This window comes from Panthera leo, chromosome A3, assembly GCF_018350215.1.
Source record: "Panthera leo isolate Ple1 chromosome A3, P.leo_Ple1_pat1.1, whole genome shotgun sequence".
Classification (NCBI taxonomy): Eukaryota; Metazoa; Chordata; class Mammalia; order Carnivora; family Felidae; genus Panthera; species Panthera leo.
Genome location: NC_056681.1, coordinates 108,894,426 through 108,916,994, shown reverse-complemented (window position 1 = coordinate 108,916,994; position 22,569 = coordinate 108,894,426). Strand labels below are relative to the sequence as shown.

Below are 22,569 nucleotides of genomic sequence, written 5' to 3'. Positions count from 1 at the left end.
TGACAGAAGCTGCCCCACCACTGCTTATTGCCAATTCATTTGGTCTCCAGAGCCAAGGAAAATATATTTGAAGTGAACTCTTTGAATTAGACCCATTTTTCACTAGGATCCACAGATGGTAAAATATTAATGAACAGGTGGGTTGCGCAATACTTCCAGACTATTTTAGATAGGTTTTTACAGACTAAGTTATTAACACCAGAGGTGCTGACATATATTCCAGTATAGTTAGCCGACCCAGAAGTCATTGATATCAGCACAGAGCAAGTTCAGGACTATCGGACACAATGTCTACTTTACCAAAAATGGAGTAGTAGATAAAGGGACAGACTGAGATTGCATGCAATTCATCTCTGCAGATAGAGACAGCTAATTTTGTAAGGCATTTCCAGCAAAAGCTGTGACAATGGCTACTGTAGAAGTCTCTACCTTTCTTTTCTGCCTGGGAAGGGTATTCTGTGATATTTACTGGAAAGGAAGGGATGGAGGAGGTGGAATAGTTCCTCTAGAAGTCACATCTACAAACGGAACAAATCCTGGAGTCCCTCAAATTTCCATCCATACAGGAAGTTACGCAGAAGGAAGTATGGCCTGGCAGCTAAACCATTCTAGTCTTGAAGACACATTATTCAGTAACACTTGTCCAGAGCCTCTCCTCTAGCTCACAGTGCTTCACATGCTCTCCATTACCAAACTTTAAAACTCTTTTCCAGCCCCAAACACTCAGTAACATGTGTGGCCCTTGCTTATATCCTGATTTGAGCAAACCAACTTAATGCAACAGTAGAAAGACAATGAGGGCAAGTTTCATTTGGATGGTGTACAATATGATACCAATAAACTATTTTTAGTTTTGATAGATATGGTGGTTATGTCAGAAAATGCCCATATTTGTAGTAATGCACATCTTTTTTTTAAGTTTATTTATTTATTTGGAGAGAGATACAAACAGTGTGAGTGGGGGAGGGGCAGAGATTAAGGGAGAGAGAGAGAGAGAGAGAGAGAGAGAGAGAGAGAGACTATCACACAGGCTCCACACTGCCAGTGCAAACCCTACAGGGGCGGGGTGGGCGGGACTTGAACTCATGAAACTGTGAGATATGACCTCAGCCGAAACCAAGTGTAGGACGCTTAACTGACTGAGCCTTCCAGGAGCCTCTGTAGTAATGCACACTTAAATACATAGGTGAAATGACACAATTATGAGATTTGCTTTAATACACTTCAGCCAAAAGAAATGGGAAGGAAGGAAAAAAGTAGAAATGATGCCAAAGAGGGAACATATTGACAATTGTAGAATTTGGGTAACTGATATTTGAAGTTCATTATACTATTTTCTCTAATTTCGTATATGCTTGAAATTTTTCCCAAGACAATTCTTTTACAAAAAGAGAAAGAAGAAAGCAAATACAAATATTCTCAGAACATGATAAGCACAGGCAAAAATAAGTCAGATAAGGGGCGCTTGGGTGGCTCAGTCAGTTAAGTGTCCAACTTTGGCTCCGGGCATGATCTCATGTTTCATGAGTTCGAGCCCCTCATTGGCTCTGTGCTGACAGCTCAGACCCTGGAGCCTGCTTGGGATTATGGGCCTCCCCCTCTCTCTGCCCCTCCCATGCTCACACTCTGTCTCTCTCTCTCTCTCAAAAATAAACAGTAAAAAAAAATTTTTTTTAAGTCAGATAAATCTTTATTCAAACAACAATAAAAAGAGCTATTTTACAGATAGATAAGTTCATCAAACAAACCTGATGTATTTGAGGACCATTTATGAAATCATGGGTCAACAGGGCACTGTGTGATATATTTCAATACAAAACCCCAAAATTATAAAAACAGGATCATGTGCACAAACATCTTAAGCCTTTATCATTCTTTTTCAGTCTGACTGGCCTAGCCTCACTCATAAAATATTTACTAAATGCATATTCCTTTTAAAATTAGCAATATACCATTGAATTCTTTACTTAGATTTTTAAAGAAAGACTTTTCAAAAACATTCAAATCAAGTCAAAAAAAGTGAGGTAGGGCTCTGAAGAGAAGGGAAATTGAGTTAAAACTTTTCAAAACGGAATTTAACCTCATATATTTAAAGCGTAGCTTTCTGGCAGGATTCATTGTTTTCCTCCCAAGCCCTCCGGGCTGTGGCTAGCGTCTGGAGGAAAGCATTGCTACTCATAAGTGGGGTTTTAAGAAACTGGCATGGATTCTGGAAGAAGCAGCCATGTGGGGGGGGGGGACTTTTTTGGGGTCCTCAAATAGTTTAAAGACAGCTGACATTTACATCTAACTGCTGCTTAAAAGACCAAGTTTCATTTGAGAACATTCAATCAGTTGGAATCGACTACCCCATCTTGTACAAGACAAGGCCACTGTACAGTCTTGCGTCCCTTGTCCCTTGGAAGCAGACAGCTCAGAAGCAGGGAGGCCTCCGGGAAACAGGCTGGGTGAGCAGAACGTTGCTTGAGCCAGAACACTCAGATTTTTTTCTGTTTCTCAGGGTCACAGATATTTTTCCAGCTTAGGCTCTTATTTGAGCAAGACCGATATCTTGATCTAGCCAACTGATTTAGCGGAGAGTTAGCTCAAATTGGTTATTTTGCATCTTGTTAGCTGAAGGGGAAAAGGAACACTTGAATGTTTCAGTTTTCACCCTGACATGGAGATGTGAACTTGGGCGAATGAGGATTCTTCCAGCTGCAGAGGTAAGATGAACACACAGGCAGCTTTAGGACCCAGAAGAAAGGGAGGCATCCTGCAGAAAGGTGTGGTTATGGGCTGAGACTTTAGAAGGAGAGAAAAAGAAACTATCTGAGTTAGACCTTGAAGGACAGGGAGGGTGAATCAAACAGTAGTTATGGCATAAGCCAGCTCACACAGGCCGTGGTATAGATAGAGAGGGTGTGGGAAAGAGTGCAGAGGTCCATCTGACTATACACAGGGTAAATCGAAGGGAGAAAGATCAGAAGTTTAGACAAGTACTTTATGGAAAATCTGGAATGCGGGGATGGGAATATTAGGTGTTAGGTAGCTCCTGGGTGGGGCACTGGGTGTTTGTTAGACATGATGGGAGCTGCCTTGAAGGTAAATCCAGCCGTGGTGAGGAAAATGAATTGGAGTCATCAGAAGACAAATGGTAATAATCACCCCTGTTACTGAGTTTTTCTCTGGTGCTACTTTGTATATATAATCTGATTGAATTCTCACAGCAAGAGGTATTATCCCAATTTATAGATGAGGAAATTAAGCAACTTGCCCAAAGTCGTGCAGTTGATAAGCAGTGGAGGCAATATGCTTACCTCCTCTAAATCCCTGGACTCCTTCTTAAGGAGGCCAGAAGGGGTAGGAAATGATGAGGGTCCGAACTAGGAAGGCGGCAACAATGATGAAAAAGGGAGATCAAATTCTTTTTTTTTTAAATGTTTATTTTTTTGAGAGCGAGAGCAGAGGAGGGGCGGGGGCGGGGTGAGGGATGTGGACAGAAGATCCAAAGCAGACTCTGTGCTGACAGCAGAGAGCCTGATGAGGGGCTTGAACCCACGAACATGAGATTGTGACCTGTGCTGAAGTAGGATGCTTTACCGACTGAGCCACCCAGGAACCCAAAGAGCTCAAACTCTCGAGAAGAAGAACTGAAAGACTTAGCAAACAATTGCCTATGGAGGGCCTTGATGTGGAGCCTGGGTAGAAGGAGAAATGGTACTGTGGCTAAGCTAAATAAAGATACCAGAAGAAAAACCTGGTGTGGGACAAAACATTATTAATCTGCTTTTAGCTATGCTGAGTTTGAGATACCATTAGAAACTTCCAGTGAAAATGTCCATCAGGCAGTGAGAAACAGTTTGTCTGCTGAAGGGAGGAGATGGAGGTAGAAAGAAAATCTGAGGCATTGCGGGCAACTTGTAAAGCAGTAGACAGGCAAGGGAGGGCAGTGGAAGGAAACCAGCCAGGTTTTCTGTTTCTTTTCTCTCAACTCAACGGTATAGATGCCTTTTGAGCTTTGTCAGCCACCACCACCCCCAAACCATCTACCCCAATTCAGGAATGAAATGCAGAAATGTAGGACAAAATTTTACACGTGGACACACGGAATAATTCTCTGCCCTTCTGTTGTTGGGTAGAGTTGAGGTGGCTTCAGTAGAAGTGTGAGAATTCTAAGTAAAATGATAAGGGGCAACCCACTCTCTCTACCTTGCCCTCCACCAAGATAAGCCAAGGGCATCCGTCTTTTGACCTCAAGTCCTGGTCACCGTCCCCAAGAGCCACCATGCACGCTGCCCAGCACAGACATTGAGGGGCTAACACAGGTCAGGGAGGACATGTGCCCTGTTTGGGGGTGGGGGAAAGGTGAGGCTCAAAGCTTGTAGGCGATGCATAGCACCCCTGAGATTTTTTCTGAAAATATTCTAAATGATAGAGAGCGCGGCGGAAGGGCAAGATTCCACTGTTGGATTCCCCAGCAGGTTCCACAAATGAATGACAGAGTGTCAGTGGGCGTGAAAGTGAAATAAGCACGGAAGGAGTTTGTGCAGTCTCCTTTGGTCAGGGACCAGGGCTATTGCCTCGTCACTCTTTCACTGATAGACATGTTCTCATCTCCATCCACCCTCTCCCTCGCCACTTGCCTCAGGATGTCACATGTTTCCGTTGTGAGCACACAGGGGTCACGGTAGGACAACTCTCCCACCATGAACTTGAAATGACAGGAAATCAGATTACTGAATAAGACCAAAACTTGAAAGTCAATGCTGATGAATCAGGGAAGAAATACAGGAGGGAGACCGCCCGAAAGAACAAATGTGTTCCTGGAACAGCAAGACTTGACTGGATTCTGACTGATAAGATATCTGAAGAAAAAAGGCATCCGTGAGAAGGAGAACCCTGCTCAGCTATGAACAAGGCAATTGTACTTGGTAAATTTTCCTGAGTACCGACTATGAGCCAGCAGTGAGCTCACATTCTATTGGAGGAGACAGAAAATAAACAAATGCACCTATAACCAAATGTCAGGTAGTGATTTGTGTGTCCCAGGTGGAGGATCTGCAGAGCAAATGACAGTGGCTGGTGCTTAGTGGCCACAGCAAGATGTGCCCATTCGAGTTTTGTGGCAGATTTCGGAGGCACGCTCGGACCTACAGCCCCAAACCTGGGTCTCCAGCACTTCCTGGTGATATTTTGACCTACTAATAGCCCTTCTGTTGATTTCCTTCTATGTGAATTTCATGAAGACACACACAGAGAAAGGAATACATATCAAGAGTACGCAGCTCGATAAATTTTCCAAACTGAGCATACCTGTCTAACCAGCACCCTGAACCCTTCTCATGCTCCCTTTCAGCTCTTTGTCCACCACAGGTTAACTACATACTGATGCTAACACCATAGATTTGTTTAGCCTGTTTCTGAACTTAATATAAATGGAAATACATACTGTCTGGCTTCTTTCACTCACTATTATGTCTATGTAATACATTCATATTGTTGTACGTATCAGTAGTTGGTTCTTTTTTTTCTTCATGGTAAATTTCATTGTTTGAGTATATTATGATACATTTATCCGTTCCATTTAAATGGACAGGTCATTTCCATTATTCTTTTTTTGTAAGTTTATTTATTTATTTTTAGAGAGAGAGCACAGGGAAAGGACAGAGAGAGAGGGAGAGAGAGAATCCCAAGCAGGCTCTGCACTGTCAGCTTGGAGCTCGACGTAGGGCTTGAACTCACAAATGAAATCACGACCTGAGCCGAAATCAAGAGTTGGATGCTCAACCAACTGAGCCACCCAGGTGCCCCCTATTCTCCTGATAAGTTCTTTTTCTGTTTAAAGCTGTTAGAGCTAGTTTCTAATGTTTGCAGCTATGAATCCTGACTGACACATTTTTGTCTTAATTGTAGATTGCTATTGAGTGGGAAAGTGACTGAAGATTTTCTGTAGAATTTCTGTAGAAATTCTTTCTTTTTAACAATGCTATGAAGACATGGACTTCTTCTTCCTCAGCTATTTGGCAAGGAACACAGCCCACTCTGTCTCAACAGTGAGGTCAAGGGATCAACAGTAACATTCTTCATAGTTAAAACTGAGTTCCCGGCTTAAATACAGTAATTTCTGGAATAGTAGCTATAACTTGGGGTCTCTTTGGTTGCCACACAAATTGGTTAGAAGGCTGTCTTTGCAGGGACCATTGAAATGGCCACTTCTGGGTATGTGCCTCGGCAGTTATAGTGGTTTCCATCTTGATTGTGCAATAGGAGAGGTTTTGAGATTGTGGTTTTGGTTTTCTTCACATCCCCCCTGGCCCCAGCAGCTGCTCTTGGGAACTCTGAAGAGCATTATTAATAGGGTAACACAATCCAGTGAAGAAGAAAACGACAGACTCAATGAAAGGACAGTCATTACCAGTTATTCATCCATCAGTGGGATCTTCTCATTTTCCACGCACACAAGAATGCCCCTTAATGTGGGAGTCCACCCTGTCTGAGCAGGGCTGTAGGAGAAAAGAATAGCCCACTCTGCCTTTTCCTCATTTTCCTCTCTGGCCAGGCCATATCAATTGTGGAGGCCATCATTCACGGCCTGATTTTCGAGCAATGAGTTGGGCCAGCCAGTAATTGTTCCCTTTGGTTATTCAACCCAGATGCTTGTAATCACCATGGCAAGTACTCACTGAGCACTTACTGTTTGTACCGGGTACTGTGCGAGGGACTCCATGTGCATACCTTCTTCATTAAAGGCCAACTTCTCTATCTGTGCTCTGGATACCATCCTTTCATCCTTCCCGAGGCCTCTCCTCCTGCAGTGAACACGAACCTCTCTCTTCTGTACGTAAGCAGTCACTCCCTCTCCCCTGGATCATTTCCACGAGCAGCCATTTCTCCCTCCGGGCACACTTCCATTCCTTAGCTCTTTCACAACACAACTTCCTGAAAGAATTATCTATGGTCATAGCCTCTCTTCCTCATCTCCCAGTTTCAGCTCAGCCAACTCCAGCAGACTTTCCTCCTCTCCCTGCCACTGAATCTGCTGACTTCAAGGTCATGAACGACCTCCTTTGGCCATCCAAAGGACATCATCACCTCCGTCTTCATCTTACTAACTTCTCAGTAGCGCTTGATCACTTGACCACTCCCTCCTTAAAATCTTCTCTCCCAGTTTCCACGATGCCATTTCTCTTTTCCTCCTTCCTAACCTGCTGCACCACCTCTGACTTTTTGCTGATTTCCCTTTCTCTAATCACTATGTGTTGGAATGACAAAAGACTTGGTCTGGATCTTCTTATCCTGTCCATCTATATACCCTTTTCCTAAGCGAGCTAATTCTATCTCATGGGGATTTTTTTTGGTTGTTTTAAGTTTATTTACTTATTTTGAGAGAGGGAGAGAGGCAGAGAAAGAGGAAGAGAAAGAGAACCCCAAGCAGGCTCTGCACTGTCAGCTCAGAGATGGACATGGGGCTCAATCTCACAAACCATGAGATCATGACCTGAGCCGAAATCAAGAGTCGGATGCTTAACCTACCTAGCCACCCAGGCACCTCTGATCTCATGTTTTTAAATACCGTCTACATACTGATGATATTCAAATTTAAAATATCCCATCTTGATACCAATGACCCTTCCCCCGAGCTCAAGCCCCTACATCCTACTGTCTGCTCTGGATCCCCAATGTCTAAGAAGCATTTCAAACCTGGTGTAGACAAACAAAGCTCTTGGTTTCCCCATCCCCAGCTTTGCCTCCCGCTCTCAATAAACAGCAGGAATACGCACCCTCTTGTTTAAGGCAAACATTTAAAAATTATCTTTAAGTTATCTGTCCCTCATTTTCCCAAGTGAATCACCAGCAAGTTCTGTTGGCAACAGCTTCATATCAACAGTTAATTATAAGTCTTGTATTGCTTTTCGTTTGACCAATTAAAAGAAAGTTGGGAAGATGGAGGGAAACACCCAGGTTTTCTCATATTCTTCATAATCACCATTTTAATAGCTGTGTGATGTCTCACTGAGTGGACGCATCCTGATTTCCTTCACAGGCCTCTGATGTCACATCTTCACTTCTTCTCATATTTTACTTTTGTGAACAATTGTGCAGCAAATACCTGCATGCACATACAGGTGTTGTGTTTTTGTTTTTAAAATAGAGAAGCTGATATTTTAGTTCAATATAAGATCACTGAGTGGTTGCCTTAGCAGAGAAGGAACTAATATCTAAACCCTGTTCCTCACAATTCAAAATTAGAGAAACCAAGAGTGGAGGAACCGGTGTGACCTCCCAAGGTCCTGTGGCCAAGAAAGGCAAGGAGACCACTGAGGCACAGGCCGTGGGGAAAGGAAGGCTCAGGCTAGTGGTCCAGCTGTAACATGATGGATGCTTGCGTTCCTCATGTAGCTGAGACTGAAGCACCTCTGGGCCCAGCCACCCTGTTCTGGAAAGATGCTGTCATTCTGGGAAGGATGAATGAACAATGACAACACAAGCATTTGAGCTGGAACCTTGGGCGCCAAAATGTTGAGACTATTAAAAAGCTCAGCGTTGGGGTGTGGGATTACATTTCAAAGACAGCTCCTGTGGCAAGTGCTGAGGCTAACAGGGACCTCAGTCTGACCTTGGACGTGGATGCCCTGGACCACTTTCAATAGGAGAGCAGGTGGTAATGACAGAAGCCAGAGTAACTGAAGCTGGAGGCTCTGCTGTGGTCTCGTCCATTTCTCTTCTTTTCTGACCCTCTTTGGATTGACAAAAGTGCCTAGTATTCCTGACCAATAAAGCAGACTGTAGGAAGCCTCAAAAAGTCAACATTCGACTTCCTGCTAATAGAGCATTGGAAGTTTAAGCCCCTAACTATAAAATGGATATTTGCACCTTCACACTGTGGCTCAGGCTTGCATGTTACATGCAGGATTCTTTCCTGAGGCTATATTCCCGGAAAAAGGATTACTGATTCAAAGGACACGAACATTTTTATGACTCTTGGCCAAAAGTACAATTTTTTTCAAAGGGATGCACTAACATCCACTTTCTATTTCTCCACACCCTCTCCAGAGATGAATAATTAAATGGATTTTTTCTTGTGGTCAAAACCAAGAATTCTTTTTTTTTTTTTTTTTTTTTTTTTGCGAGGGTGGGGAGAAGAGGGGGGAGAGGGGCAGAGGGAGAGGGAGAGAGAGAATCCCAAGCAGGTTCCATGCCCAGTGCAGAGCCTGACGCAGGGCTTCATCTCACAACCGTGAGCTCATGACCAGAGCTGAAATCAAGAGTCAGAGGCTCAACTGACTGAGCCACCCAGGTGCCCCAAACCAAGAATTCTTGAGAGGAGCGATCAGTGTGAGAAGCAATGGCCCACAGAGGAGTAAGTGCCCTTGTGAAACATACTCATTGCTACTGGTTCTGAAACGTACGTTCCCAGGCTGCTTCCCACATGCCTCATCCACTCTCTCGGGGCTTCCCTTCTGCGACAGCTGGGTCGGGTTCTCATGCCCTCACCCTCCCTTCTCATGCTCGTTAAAGCCAGCACAGGGGCAGCTATGACATCAGTCCCTTACCTATTCATGTGGCTCTAAATCAAAGTATCGCCTCTCTTTTTTTTTTTTAATTTTTTTTTAATGTTTATCTTTAGTTTTGAGACAGAGAGAGACAGAGCATGAGCGGGGGAGGGGCAGAGAGAGAGGGTGACACAGAATCAGAAGCAGGCTCCAGGCTCTGAGCTGTCAGCACAGAGCCCGACGCGGGGCTCAAACTCATCAACTGCGAGATCATGACCCGAGCCGAAGTCGGACGCTCAGCCGACTGAGCCACCCAGGCGCCCCAAAGTATCGCCTCTCTTAAGCACATGTGTGTCTCTTAAAGACTGAGGAATGAAAAGCTCTCTGTTAAAGGAACTTTGAGCTTAGATGTCCCAGACTGAGAGTCCATCAAAAGCTGGACCTTTGACTCGAAGGGCAAAGGACCTCATCAGGCTGTGATTTGAGAAGCACCAAGAGGCCAGAGCTTCAAAGTTGAGACCAGGAAGATGAAGTTGGATTAGGAGGCTCTAGGCGCACCAGAGGAATGAGGTGGTGGGAACCAAACCTGAGATGAGGAACTAAAAGTGGAAGCCCCCAAGGCTGAAAACATGCTCCACTGATGTCAGCATTTCGCCCAAAGCCGCTCCAAGGTGAGCATAGCTCACTTGAAATAAAAACCTGAAAGTTGTTTTTCACGCCAACAAATAAAGAGCAATTTAATAAATACTTGTCAATTATTTTTTTATAAAACGCACGTAAAGCATGAATGGTTTTAATCTTTTATAGTCATGACAATAAAAGCTTTTAGTCCTGTTCACGGTTCTATCGTTGCATAAGCCTGGGCAAGCCTTGCAATCCTGCTGGCCTTGACTTTTATTTATGAGCTATAGACAATTACACCCTGCCTAATGGCTTGGGGGGCAGGTGAGGATGAGGAGGGCAAATTGAGTGTTTAAGCTGAAAGTCAGATGTGTTCTTTAGTGCTTGATGCCAAGCATTACCTATGATCAAGGTCTAATCTTGAGGAGTTCAAGATTAAATAACAGGTAGACGTGAATGCCTTGAGCTCGTTGTCTCGTGTCACGGATGTGTAGTTAACAGCCTACAGCCCAGGTTTGTAAGATACTAATGGGAATATAACACAAACCCCACAGAGAGTAAAGGACAGAGGAAACTTAAAAATAAGAGGCAGGAAATCAATGATATTTAATTTGGACATGTGCCCCCCAATGCATCTGGAGAAAAATCAACAGAACATAGATATCAATGGAAAACCTAGAGAGATGAGCCATAATTACTCTAAAAAGATACGCAGACAGGAAATTGGATAGGAGGTTAGAATGTTGTTTTAGGCTGCACAGATGGCCTTTTGTGCCTGCAAAGGGAAATTTGTTTATCTCTGAATGATAAAATGGAATTGTCTATAAAATCAGGCTAAAATTTGCCATAAGCCATTTCTCAACTGCAGGGGTTTCTGTATTCTGTAGGTCAGTCCACGATCCTTGCAGAGACATGGGTGCAGGAAGGGGGTCAGGTTTACGGTCAGACACCTTCGTGGGATCTTTGCCTTTTGTAGGTGTGTGTGTTCTAACTTAGCAAACCAATGGGTTTCATTCAAGAAAACGGAGAGAAAAAAAATCTCCCGTTCACGGTTGTTGGAAGGACTACAGATAAAACAGATGAAGTTCCTGGCACATGCAAAATAACAAATAAATGTCAGTGAACGGCAGCACCGTGAGGAGAAATGAAAGTGGACTCCTGAGTTTTCAAACTCCACCCATCACAGTGTCTCTCTCTGCCCTACATGGTCCCACAGTCCTGATCCCTGCACCCGTGCTCCTCACCCGCAGCCAGGAGAAGCTCTAGAACTGTTCAATAGGAGGGGCTGGGAGATGATGGAGACTGGGCCAGCCGCCGGGAGAATGAGTTGGAACTGAGCTTACGTGGGGGACGTGCTTGCTAGCTGCCCCACTCACCAGCCGCCACCAGCAGCTCCCAATTCGCCTACAGGGTTTCTTAAATGGACTTGACAGGATCAAAATCTAGGCTATTTTCCCCTTTAAACTATCCATTTTTCCAGTGGCAAAGTACAGCACTTTCTTAGTGTCTTCCTTCTACAAATCATGATGGGATACATTTTCAACACAGGCTTTGCCAATTGTTTTTCAAATGTTGTTGCACATAATAATTTTAACCACATGCTTTCTCAACGGCTTTATATACTTGTTCATATGATAGTTTTGGCCACATGCTCTGCCGCATGCTGACTGCTAGTGGTTTGAAGAAAAGCTGTTAGAGATGCGTGCCCTTGTACCCCCACCGAGCCACCTGTTGGCATCACCACTATGGTGGCGGTGGCAGTAGTTCCTAGGAGGTAGTTCCTCCTCTGGAGAAAGTAGTTCCTAGGAAAGCAGGAATCCTTTCGGGCAATACCCTTGACTCTGATACCAAGCTTAACAAGGGGATGTGCTGCATTCTCAAAACAGAAATAACAGCTGTGTCCATCAGAACCCTCAGAGACCCTGAGATGTGGGGGAGGGGAGCAAGGGTGAGGTAGAGGGAGGCTGGTGGGAAGGTCTTACCTCCCTGACTTACCCTATCCTCAAGCTCTTTATGCTGAAAACTGCTGATGCCAGACAGACTCTGGGTTTGGGTTGGATGTTGATGTGCTGTGCACGAGTCAGGATCTCTAGTCCTCACCCCAAAATGACACCATGTCGAATGGCACTTTGCCCTCTGCCCTCTTAACTTCATTGGTTTCATATAAATGCAGCGTGGCCTCTGGGTCAGAGGACTTTTCAGAAAGGGATGGCCAAAAATAAATAAAGCCTCTGTGTGCACAGAGGAAAGGAATGGGTCAGAGCGATAGGCCAAATATTGAACTATGAGAAAAAGCAATTGGAGAAGTAAGAAAAAAATGGAACTCAGAAGTTGTAAGTTATGACTGACTTCTCAAAAGCTGGCAGAACACTTGAAGCCAGAGTAGAGAATGTAAAGAAATTCATAAATGGTCTCTATTTTAGCTAAAGTGAGGAAAAAGCATGAACTTCAAGTGAAAATAATGTTCAGAGATGAACACAGGGCGCATTAAAGATGTGGAGGAAATTAGGAGCAGAGAGATACACGCAAAGAGAGACTAGACGGTATTTTAAGCAGTGGGACTCAAATAAAAGTCCACACACACACAGATAAAACCAAAATATTTAGTGATTTCCTTTTCCTGTGGTCAGCTTTAGAATCTACCCCAAGGCCATTTGCTTTTGTGGTTATTCAGATTTTGTTTCTCTTCTTTCCACCTCCTACTGTCTAGTCCCTAATCCCCAGAGTTTGGGTAGAAGAAGGGAGAGGAAGTGAAATTCAGATCTGTGTTTGGCCTCTGTTCTTGGCCTTTTGGCTGAGAGATGTGAGGGGGAAAGAGGTGTCTGTGGCCAGAGTGTGGTTCCTAGACTGTGTGGGTGCTGTTTGTTTATTTTTGTGTTTAGCTGCTCTACTCATATTGCCCCAGTTTACCACATCAAGAACTGTTTGGGCAGGAAAGAGAAAGACTCAACAAACATTTGTTGAATGGCATGAGTCTGCTTTGCTCCCTCTTCTTTAACCTTCCTCAGCGGAGTTTATCAAGTTCCTAGTGCAGAACACGTGCTAAAGTCTGATTCAGTCTGTTGTCCATGATGCACTAATCGCCAGTGGGACACAAAGTGGTCTAAAGTGTGCACCAGCGAAAGATTTTATGTCAGCAACAAGGTAAATAAGAGAAAGTCTAAGCTACTCAGGAGCATAAGCCGTTTTCAAATATTTCCATATGTAGTTGCTTGCCAGTGAGAAACATGCGAAATACCAATAGCATTTCTCAATTCATTAAAGCAAACCAGCGGGGCCTCACCCTGGGAGTGCTGAGGACACTTTCTTAGCCACTAGTTCATGTACATTACATATACATGTTAGTTATAACCATGCGTCCTTTCCATAGTTCTCAATATTTCAGATCATTCGCTAACCTGGTCTGCCCTTCAGTCATTCCAAGCAAGGTTTTATCGTTACCTACAAAACTATGCAACAAGGCAGGGAGCAGTGTGTTCCTCTAATACTGTTTCTTTCTCCTTGTTTAATCTGGAAAGGACCCTCCCCACCCCACTTCCCCAAAATCAAAATTCTGTCCTGCGAGATGACTTAGGGCTGGATGAAAGATAAAAAAGCAAGGGTCTCTGAGGTCAGTGAGGATTGCAAATTGATTTAGAAGAGGAGAAGAGATCCAAGAAGTTGGAAAGCCCGGCTCAATGTGGGAAGCCTCTTCTCTTAGAACATGGGTTCCAATTCTCTTCCAGTTCCATACCAAGCTGGGTATAACCAGCAGGAAATTTAAAGTCCCTTTCAGGCTGTAGCCCATGAACTGGGGAGAAGCTCTACTCACCAGCATGCATCTGGAAAGGCACCATTTTGCCACATTGGGCTCCCAAAGAGCCCTGCACCTTGGGTGTTTTGAGAGAACCCCAGGTTACATAGGAGAGATACACTTCTCGCCTCCACCATTGATGGTAAGCATTTCTTCAGAGTCATCAAAAGAAGACAGGCTTTTTTTTTTTTTTCCTTTGAAAACTTGACAGGCAGCAAAGAGAAAAAGAAAGACATATACGATATTCCAGGAATCCCACATTTTTAGAGCCTTTTCATCTGTGAATCTACTTTCCACTGAGCTCATGTCTACCTTCTGATGGGCTGACCACTCTACCCCAAATTCAAGTCAGTAACTTGTTCAACTTTGACCAAGAGACATTTTTAAGAAAAGTCCCATAAAAGCATAAAATTTTACATATGGCAAAGGCAGTCAATATCTACATAAAACTGATAAACATGCATGATTCCAAGGGAGAAATTTTCCTCTCTGTATTATCTACGATTAAACTTAATATGGTTTATATATCTTTGGTCAATGAATCATCTCCTCTGATTTTCATCCATCCTCTTCACCATTCTTGGGAGTATGGGTCATACAGTCTCACCATCAGTAAGTCAGGGATGCAGGTTAGGGCAGCTTTAAAAAATCAAATTCAGTTATTGGAGCACAAATACGTGACTATATGATGACCTTCTGATGGAGGTGGTCATTAGGTCTTGGGCTAAGAAATCCTCAGAGAGAAGAATAAGGGAGCACCAGGTAGGTGCTGGTGTCCCTATATGACTTGACAAAGCAGTGAAGAGTAGATGTGACTTTCATCCATTCATCCCCCATTCTCCCTCCTCAAGCCATTCTTGTCTTCTTCATATATTCTCACCTGGTTCTTCCTGACCCTGAGTCCTAAAAGAAGCCTAATTTCACTTCTAGATCTCCCTCCATGAAAGTAAAGAATCGATACAAACTGGATCTACTTCTCCTTTTAGAAGTTAGAGGGCCTTCTAGCTGAAATCCACATTGGCCAGATGAGATGGTCTTCACGAATGTTGATTCTTACTTTGAGCACAGAATCAGCACAGAATGGGCCACTGGATATGTAAAAACACCCCCAAGTCACCCAGTGAAATGGACAATACTTAGAGCCATGGATACACTGTCTACATACCTCCTTCAAGTGAATCTTTATTCATTTGTTTAGTCGACAGCAGGAAGCCAACTGCTTCACTTCGGCCCAGAGTGGGGAATGCTAAGACACTGAACAAACTGCATGCAGTTTTCCAAGCTTCAGTAAATTCGAATTAAAACACTGACTGAAAAAGCCCCCAGTACTTTTACATGTTGAGCTGTTGTTGAAACCCTTTTTTCACATGTGATGAGCTCAGATGCAGAATGTTTTGACTCAAATTGCATAAAGGCTTGGCAAAGGCTTGTGGGGAGGAGCACCCTGTCACAGAAAGCAAGAGAAAAACAAGGCTGGGGCTCGGCACATTCTCTCAGAGCACACAGGCCACCGTGGGCCAGGGTTTCTGTTATTAAAAAAGCAAATAGAGACTTCTCTCAACACAGCACTAATTCCCAGGTTACAATAAGTCAACAGACACTTTTGTCATGGCTTCCTGTTACAGAGTGTCCCAACAAAGTACATCCTTGATGGATTGACATCTGTTCTAAAAGGCAGAACAATTAGACATTAGCCAATATCTGTTTCAGTTATGTTAAAGTCACAAATGTTTAAAACGGCCATCATTTCAGAGTTGACCGCATGCAAGATACATATTGCTTTAATAAGTTTATTTAACATCTGGAAGGGATACACATTTTGCTGGGACACACTGTTCTGAGGAGTTTATAAAGGATGCGGTGCTCACAGAGCCCAGGGTTGTTAGCTCTGACTCTGCTAGCACTGGTACTCCCCAGCATAGATGCCTACAGTGTGGATCTAGCTGCAGACTTAGGCTCAGATTTCAGTGTTTCCTGGGAAAAGTCCCTGGGAAGGACTATGAACACAGCTCATGATAAAGTTTTTGCCCTCAAAAAGACCGTCATTCTATTCCTGTGCTTCAGTTGAAACTGTAGGAGATCCAGGTTAAAGAGCTAGATGGCTGCAATGAATGGACCACACAGAATGCCATGCTGAGCTATGTACACTTTGTTTTTCCATTAATGGGGAATCCAGTGAAGTTTTAAAAGTTTCTTTGGGTACACGAGTCCAGCAAGAGAGAGGAAGACGAATTCAAGGGAGTAGACAATGTAGGGAGATGTAGGGAGCAATTCAAGGCCTCGAAGTGAATAATGCTGGGAAGAACAGGAAGGAAGGGAAGAAAATAAGAGACACTTCAAAAGAAGAAGTGATAGGGGCACCCAGGTGGCTCAGTCAGTTAAGCATCCGACTTCGGTTCAGGTCGTGATCTCACAGTTCATGAGTTCAAGCCCAGTATCGGGCTCTGTGCAGATAGCTCAGAGCCTGAAGCCTGCTTCTGACTCTGTGTATCTCTCTCTCTGCCCCTCCCCTGCTCATGCTCTGTCTCTTTCTCACTCAAATATAAACATTAAAAAAAATTTTTTAAATAAAAAAGAATTGATAGACCCTGATACTGAGCAGAATTCCAAGCAAGAATCTTGAAATTCACCCTAACTGGATCTGCTTGGTCACATGCCCACCCAGAACCAATCACAATGACCGTGGAGTCAAATATGCTGATCGGGGTCACATGCTCCACCCCCAGAATCAGGTTCTGTAGAGACAAATGGATTCCCAAACTGAAACGAGGGCTAATGGGCAAAAACTAAATAGAAGCTGCAGGATTAACCCAAATATCTATTATATATTGTTTGGCTGAATCCTTTTCTCTTTGTTTCTATTTATGACTTTTCTGTTAGATATGATTAAGTGGTTTGCCCAAAAGTTTCAAAAATGTATTATACAGAAATCAGAACCGCTGTACTCACCACAGTGTTGAGAAAAGAGAGCAAGTGTTTAACAAAAACTTTTGAAAGGGTAAGAAGAGTGACTGGAGTGAATAGATTCAAATTCTGGACAAATGCAACCCAGTCTTTGCCCCTGAAACATATTTTAGGAGCATCCTCTAAAGCCAGGTGAATTCTGAGGCTGCCGTGTTCTGCATACTTTCTCCCCTGATTCAGTTGTGGGCTGGGCTGGTGGTTGATGGCTCTACAATATGAGGCTACTTGTCACTCTGGAATCAGTGATGAGGGGTGTGACAAGGTTTGGTGTATCTTTGAAAATTACTTAAAAATGACTCCCGGTTTTGATTTTTCTCCCTACACTATTGCATAAGAAAGTCTTTAGCAACCAGTGGTACGTGCTTCTGAGAAGCATTGACCACAAGTGTCTCAGATTCAAAACACATATTACTTTGTGGAAAGAAAGGCACCACCCAACACACAGACCCATCCTAATTTTGAATGGACTTAATTTCTGGATTCTAGACACTGCCTCACAATGCTATTAAAAACAATAAAAGAGTCTCATTAAAACTCCGGAAGCTGAGCCCACGAACAGTGACTAACGGAGTTCCTAAGAGAAAGGTATATGGACAGCATTTCTAAATTTTGAGCTGGCTGGCTGGCTGAGGCAGATGATCTCACAGAAGGAATGGTTTTCAAAATATCTGACACTGACCAATCAGGGCAGACAGCCAACCAACCTCAATGGTCACTGATCTTACATGCTACCTTTCCTCACCCATGGACTGGGCAGACCTAAGAGGGAAACAAACACAAGGCTGTGTTAGAGCAAGAGAAGGCTGCTCTAAATGGGGGAATGGGAAGCCAGCCCATCCCTCCTAATTCAAACCGTTCCAAGGAGAAGACACTGATGAAAAGAAGGAGGGAAAGAAGTTGAAGCAGACATAAGAGGTGGCAGAGATGAACAATGATGAAGCAGAAGCGGGGAAACAGAGGGAGAAGAAATGAACAGAGGAGAGCAGGAAAGGACACGGACATAAAGGAGCAGACTGGGAACAAGGAAGAACAGTGAAGAAGTCCGAGGAAAGGGGAGGCTGAAAATTCAGCCAAGTAGAGGAGAAAAAAGAATGATGATGAAAGGTAAAGCAGAAAAAGAGAGGAGCTAAATCGTGATGAAAAATGGTAATGTTTCCGAGTGATCATTGGTCACTCATACCATATAACGCAGGGGTCAGCAAACTTTCTCTATAAAGGGGTAGACAATGAATAGTTAAGCTTTGTGGATGGTACAGTCTTTGTTCAACTCACAACTCCAGTAGCTGGAAAGCAGTCCCAGACAATAAGTAAGCAAATGGGAGTGGCTGTGTTCCAGTGAAACCACAGAAACAGGCATTGGGCTGGATTTGGCCTGTGGATCATAGTTTGCTGACTCCCACGGACGAGGGTGGTTCTGAAATTTCTGGTACCTCCACAGTGCCCAGCATGACACAGGCACAGAAAACTAGAAAATATTAGAACCGCCTGGAACAGCCATTTTACAGCACCCCTGCCCCCAAAAAATGGTCAAAATAGCAGCCATTTTCAATGGCTTTTTAATAACTTTTAACCTACATAATGACAGTTTCCTGTGATTCAACCTCTCTGCTGCTTGATTGGTCATTTGCTCCCTGGCCCGTATGATACCCCCATGGTCTCTCTCTCCCAAATAGATCCCATGACAATGTACACGGAAGAGAAGCACTAGGTGGCTGATTCAGAGCCATATTCAGTGCTGGCTGTTAAGCTTTCAGATTGGCAGAGTTCTCCATCCCCTATAGGTCATGGGTCCACAGAGTTTCAGTCTGGATCCCAGTACTGCTTCAGACACCAGAACCAAAAAACAAAACAAAACAAAAACGCTTTTTGTCTCTTTAATTTATACCCTCCCCTATTTCCTCCCGTTTGGCTCCTAGAATGCCTCCAACTTAACTGCAGATCTAGGTTCATCTCCAATCACCATTAATTTCCCTAAGGGGCCTATGGTGCTTGGGAACAGCTACCTAAGGAGGTAACAAGGTGTAGCCAAGGGGGTTCCCCTGGGTGTTGGAGCATGCTTAGCTCTCAAGCTCAGTATCAGAGAGGTAGGGGCTTACTCTGGCCTCAGGCTCAGACTTCTGACAATGACCTCACATTCTCTTGTTTTGTGATTGGGAAGAGCACCTTGCAGCCCCTGACATGGACAATTCTTGCTTGGCCAAGGGTTTCTGTTTGGGGAAGCCAGAGCCACTACTCTACGGCCTCTGAGGCACCATGCAGGTCCTGTGAGGTCGATTCTGTGGCTGGTTTTCTTTTGTTTATTTTCATTTGGTACCTAGCACGCTGGCCATCCTTCCAAGTTTGTCTTGGCTCCTGACCTCAATCATTCTCCAGCCACCAGTGGTCCTTCTCCCATCATTTCCCAGGGTAGCACAAGCCACCTTGTGAATTACCAGAGTAAAGAAATGGCCCAAGGGACATTGTCTTGAAGCCACACGATTGCCTGTAAGTAAAACTTGATGATGCCAAACATTCAGAAAAGGAAAAGGCAGCACGGGTCTAGCTTGACCACCCGATCTGCATTCCAAGGAGAACGAACACTCAGCTCTTGCGGGAAGGGAATTCTAACGTGTTACTCTCCTAGTCAATAAAGTGCAGAAACCCTTCTGTAGGCATTTTGCCTCTGCAGGAAAAAGTCCAGCTTGTATTTAGGAATGAATGAGTGTGCATGGGTGTGTTTGCATGAGCATATTTGCTTAAAAACATTTTCTAGTAACTGCTGACAACAGCAACCCTAAGCCACCAGACACGCGGTTCTCCCCATCTTGAAATGGCCTGTTTGCTCCCCAGAGAGGCAGCTGTGATGCTCCAAAGAATCATCCATGGCCTCCCCCGTCTCTGAAATCTACATGCCCTGACCCTTACTCCCCGGCCTCATCTGTCTTCCCAGCCTCTCTGCTCCTGTCACGCAAAGTTACTCAATACCCAGTAGGAACTAACCAGAGCCAAGGCACCATGTTCTCACAGCTCCCATCTTGCCATTCACTTTGTGTGGCTCGGTTCCTCTGCACTGTCACCACAGGGCACAGAAGGCGAGAGAGCTCCACATTTCCATCCCCAGCTTTGGGAACCAGATCATTCCTCCTCCTTTGTCCCGCACCAGTCACTACTGCCTCTGGTTGAACCCCTTCCCCACACCCTGCTATCTGCAGCCCAGCATGTGCTATTTTTTGTAACCAAATCTCATGGCAGGCTGCAGGCAATCCGGTCATATCATCAATAGAGCTTCCTCTTTTTCAGTCTACTTAGAGCTCAGGTTTAAATCTACCTAACTAGCTCTTTTATCTGCATTATCTTTCATACTCTTTTTTTTTCTCTTTGAGGTCTTAGTTGATCCCATTTGAAATGGTGGAAGAAAGAAGCTTTGTTGAAGATAGTCTGATTTACTACATCTTTCTCGTCTCTGTCTCTTCCTTTGTAAAAGGACTACTTCCTTTGTAAAAGTAACTACCCACTTGAGAAGGGCCCGCTGAGCCCATGCATCTGCAGGGAGCGTATACTGTGCCACTATCCATCCAGACCAGAGCGCAGCATCACCTGCAAGCTTTGCGAGGCTGTCTGCCCCGCCCAGGTCATCACCAGAGAGGTCCAGCCTCGGACCACCTGCTATGATAATCCACCCGGCCAAGTGCATCTACTGTGGCTTCTGCCAGGAGGCCTGCCCTGCGGACACCATCGTCAAGAGCCCCAACTTCGAGTTCTCTGTGGAGACGCACAAGGAGCTGCTGTTCAACAAGAAGATGCTCAACAACAGGGACAGGTGGGAGGCTGTGATCATGGCCACATCCAGGCCAACTACCTCTACCGCTGACGCCGCGCACCCAGCCGGCCTGCCCACAGCACGAGCTGCCCAATGAAAGAGCTCTGCCTTCTCCCCCTACCACCACCCCTACCCCCCGCCAGAAAAAGCATTGCCTCCTTTAGCAGTTGTTTGTTTCCATTGGTGGGGCCATCTTGAGATTTTTTTCTCTTAAGAAGTGAAAGATTACCTCCCCCTCTCAAGAATACTAGATAATTCATCAGTGTGAAACACGTTCCGGAGCCAGCTCTCTTGTATTCACTAAACCCTCCTTCCCACCTGATTAATAAATATGACTGCAGATGCCACTGGGTTCCTTCTGTTCTTGGAACAGATCCTACTTTTCCAGGGACAGGGTGGCTGACTCACAGCCCCCTGTGCTGCTTCTCTCCTGCTTGTGATAAAACAAACACAAATCAATAATTGTTTTAATGTTTATTTATTTTTGAGACAGAGAGAGAGAGAGAGAGGGAACAAGCAGGGGAGAGGCAGAGAGAGAGGGAGACAGAATCAAAGCAGGCTCCAGGCTCTCAGCTGTCAGCACAGAGCCTGTCATGGGGCTCGAACCCCCAAAATGTGAGATCGTGACCTTAGCGATCATGACCTGAGTCAAAGTCTGACTCAGTTGGCTCAACCAACTCTGACAGCCAGGTGCCCCACAAATCAATACTTTGAAACACACATGTACTCAATATTTTTTAAAAGAACACTTACATATACTAATAAACTGTTCGATTACATTCACCTCTCTTTTGTATTAAAACTATGGTTTTTACATGCTTATCGCTCTAGCGTATTATTATGAACGCATCACCTTTCACTGGCTCACCCTGTACCAATTTGCCATCATTGTATTCATTATTTGATGTTCATATGTCCACAGCCGGGCGAGTAGAAACTCCATCCAGCACCGTACTGAAACTCTTGAAATCCCTTTGTTTTCAGGCCACAGCAACAAGATGCTGTTTTTTGTGTGTTTTTTCTTCCTATCCTACAACCGGACTCAACCAACTTCCAAGAAATCCTGATTGCTTTGAGAACAGAATAATATTAGAAATGACAGTCCAAACTTCTCGTCTGTGTGTTGCAGAGAAGTGCCCAGCCTTTAACGACTGTGGCTTGGGGCCTATTTTGTGACACAGCCAGGAAAGATGTTTTTGTAGGGTAGGAATTCATACTGATTTTCCTTGTAGAGCATATTATGTTGCTATAGGTTTTAGTCAGCCAAGGTCTCATAAGAAAAATAGAGTGACAGTTCCTAGACAGTCTAAAGGTAGGTAGTTTTCCAGCTAAGCAGTGAGGCAGAAGCTCCCAGAGATACCCCCTCCTCAAGATAGGGGCACACAGCTTTGCACGGACCCTGGAGAGAGAACAGCAGGGCTTACAGCTTCCTTGATGGCACTGCCTGGCTGCCTGGTTTCCTCCCAGAGCTGCATTTCTATCAGGATTAACTCTTCATCTCCACTTTGCTGCTTTACTCCTCCACCTTTCTTTGCCACCCAGCAGCCTTAGTGCTGCTTGTAGGGTGCTCAGGACTGCGGGGGTTTCTAGGACGCAGGATTTTCTGTTTTCAAACCAAGATAGTCCCAGGCCAACTGGGATGAAGTGGTCACCCCATTGCCAGTGACCTAATAGCAGGACAGCTGAAGGAGTTCATCACTTCTGCACTCTGCTCAGTAGAATACTGGAGGACAGAATAAAAATATGCTTGGGATTTCCATGTAAGGCAATCACTCATGTGAATTTAAGAGTCATGCTGCAGTGTAGACAGTCTCTAGCTCATCCAGCCAAGATAATTACATGCAAAGCTGGAAGAGGTTGAGCTGTTTAACCTAGAAAACACACAGCTGTGAACAATTTTCTCATTCAAGAAGCTC

The 22,569-nt window shown here is 44.5% G+C and overlaps 1 protein-coding gene across 1 annotated transcript in view; it reads left to right on the top strand.

The window, feature by feature from the left end:
* The window catches only part of LOC122215264 (NADH-quinone oxidoreductase subunit I-like), a 38,258-nt gene extending 17,293 nt beyond the window's left edge, over positions 1 to 20,965 (top strand). Inside the window, 3 exon segments of the mRNA XM_042930337.1 lie at positions 20,318 to 20,506; positions 20,508 to 20,673; positions 20,676 to 20,965. Coding sequence (XP_042786271.1) covers positions 20,318 to 20,506; positions 20,508 to 20,673; positions 20,676 to 20,704 — 384 coding nt within the window. The 3' untranslated portion in view covers positions 20,705 to 20,965.
* The last annotated feature ends 1,604 nt before the right edge of the window (positions 20,966 to 22,569 follow it).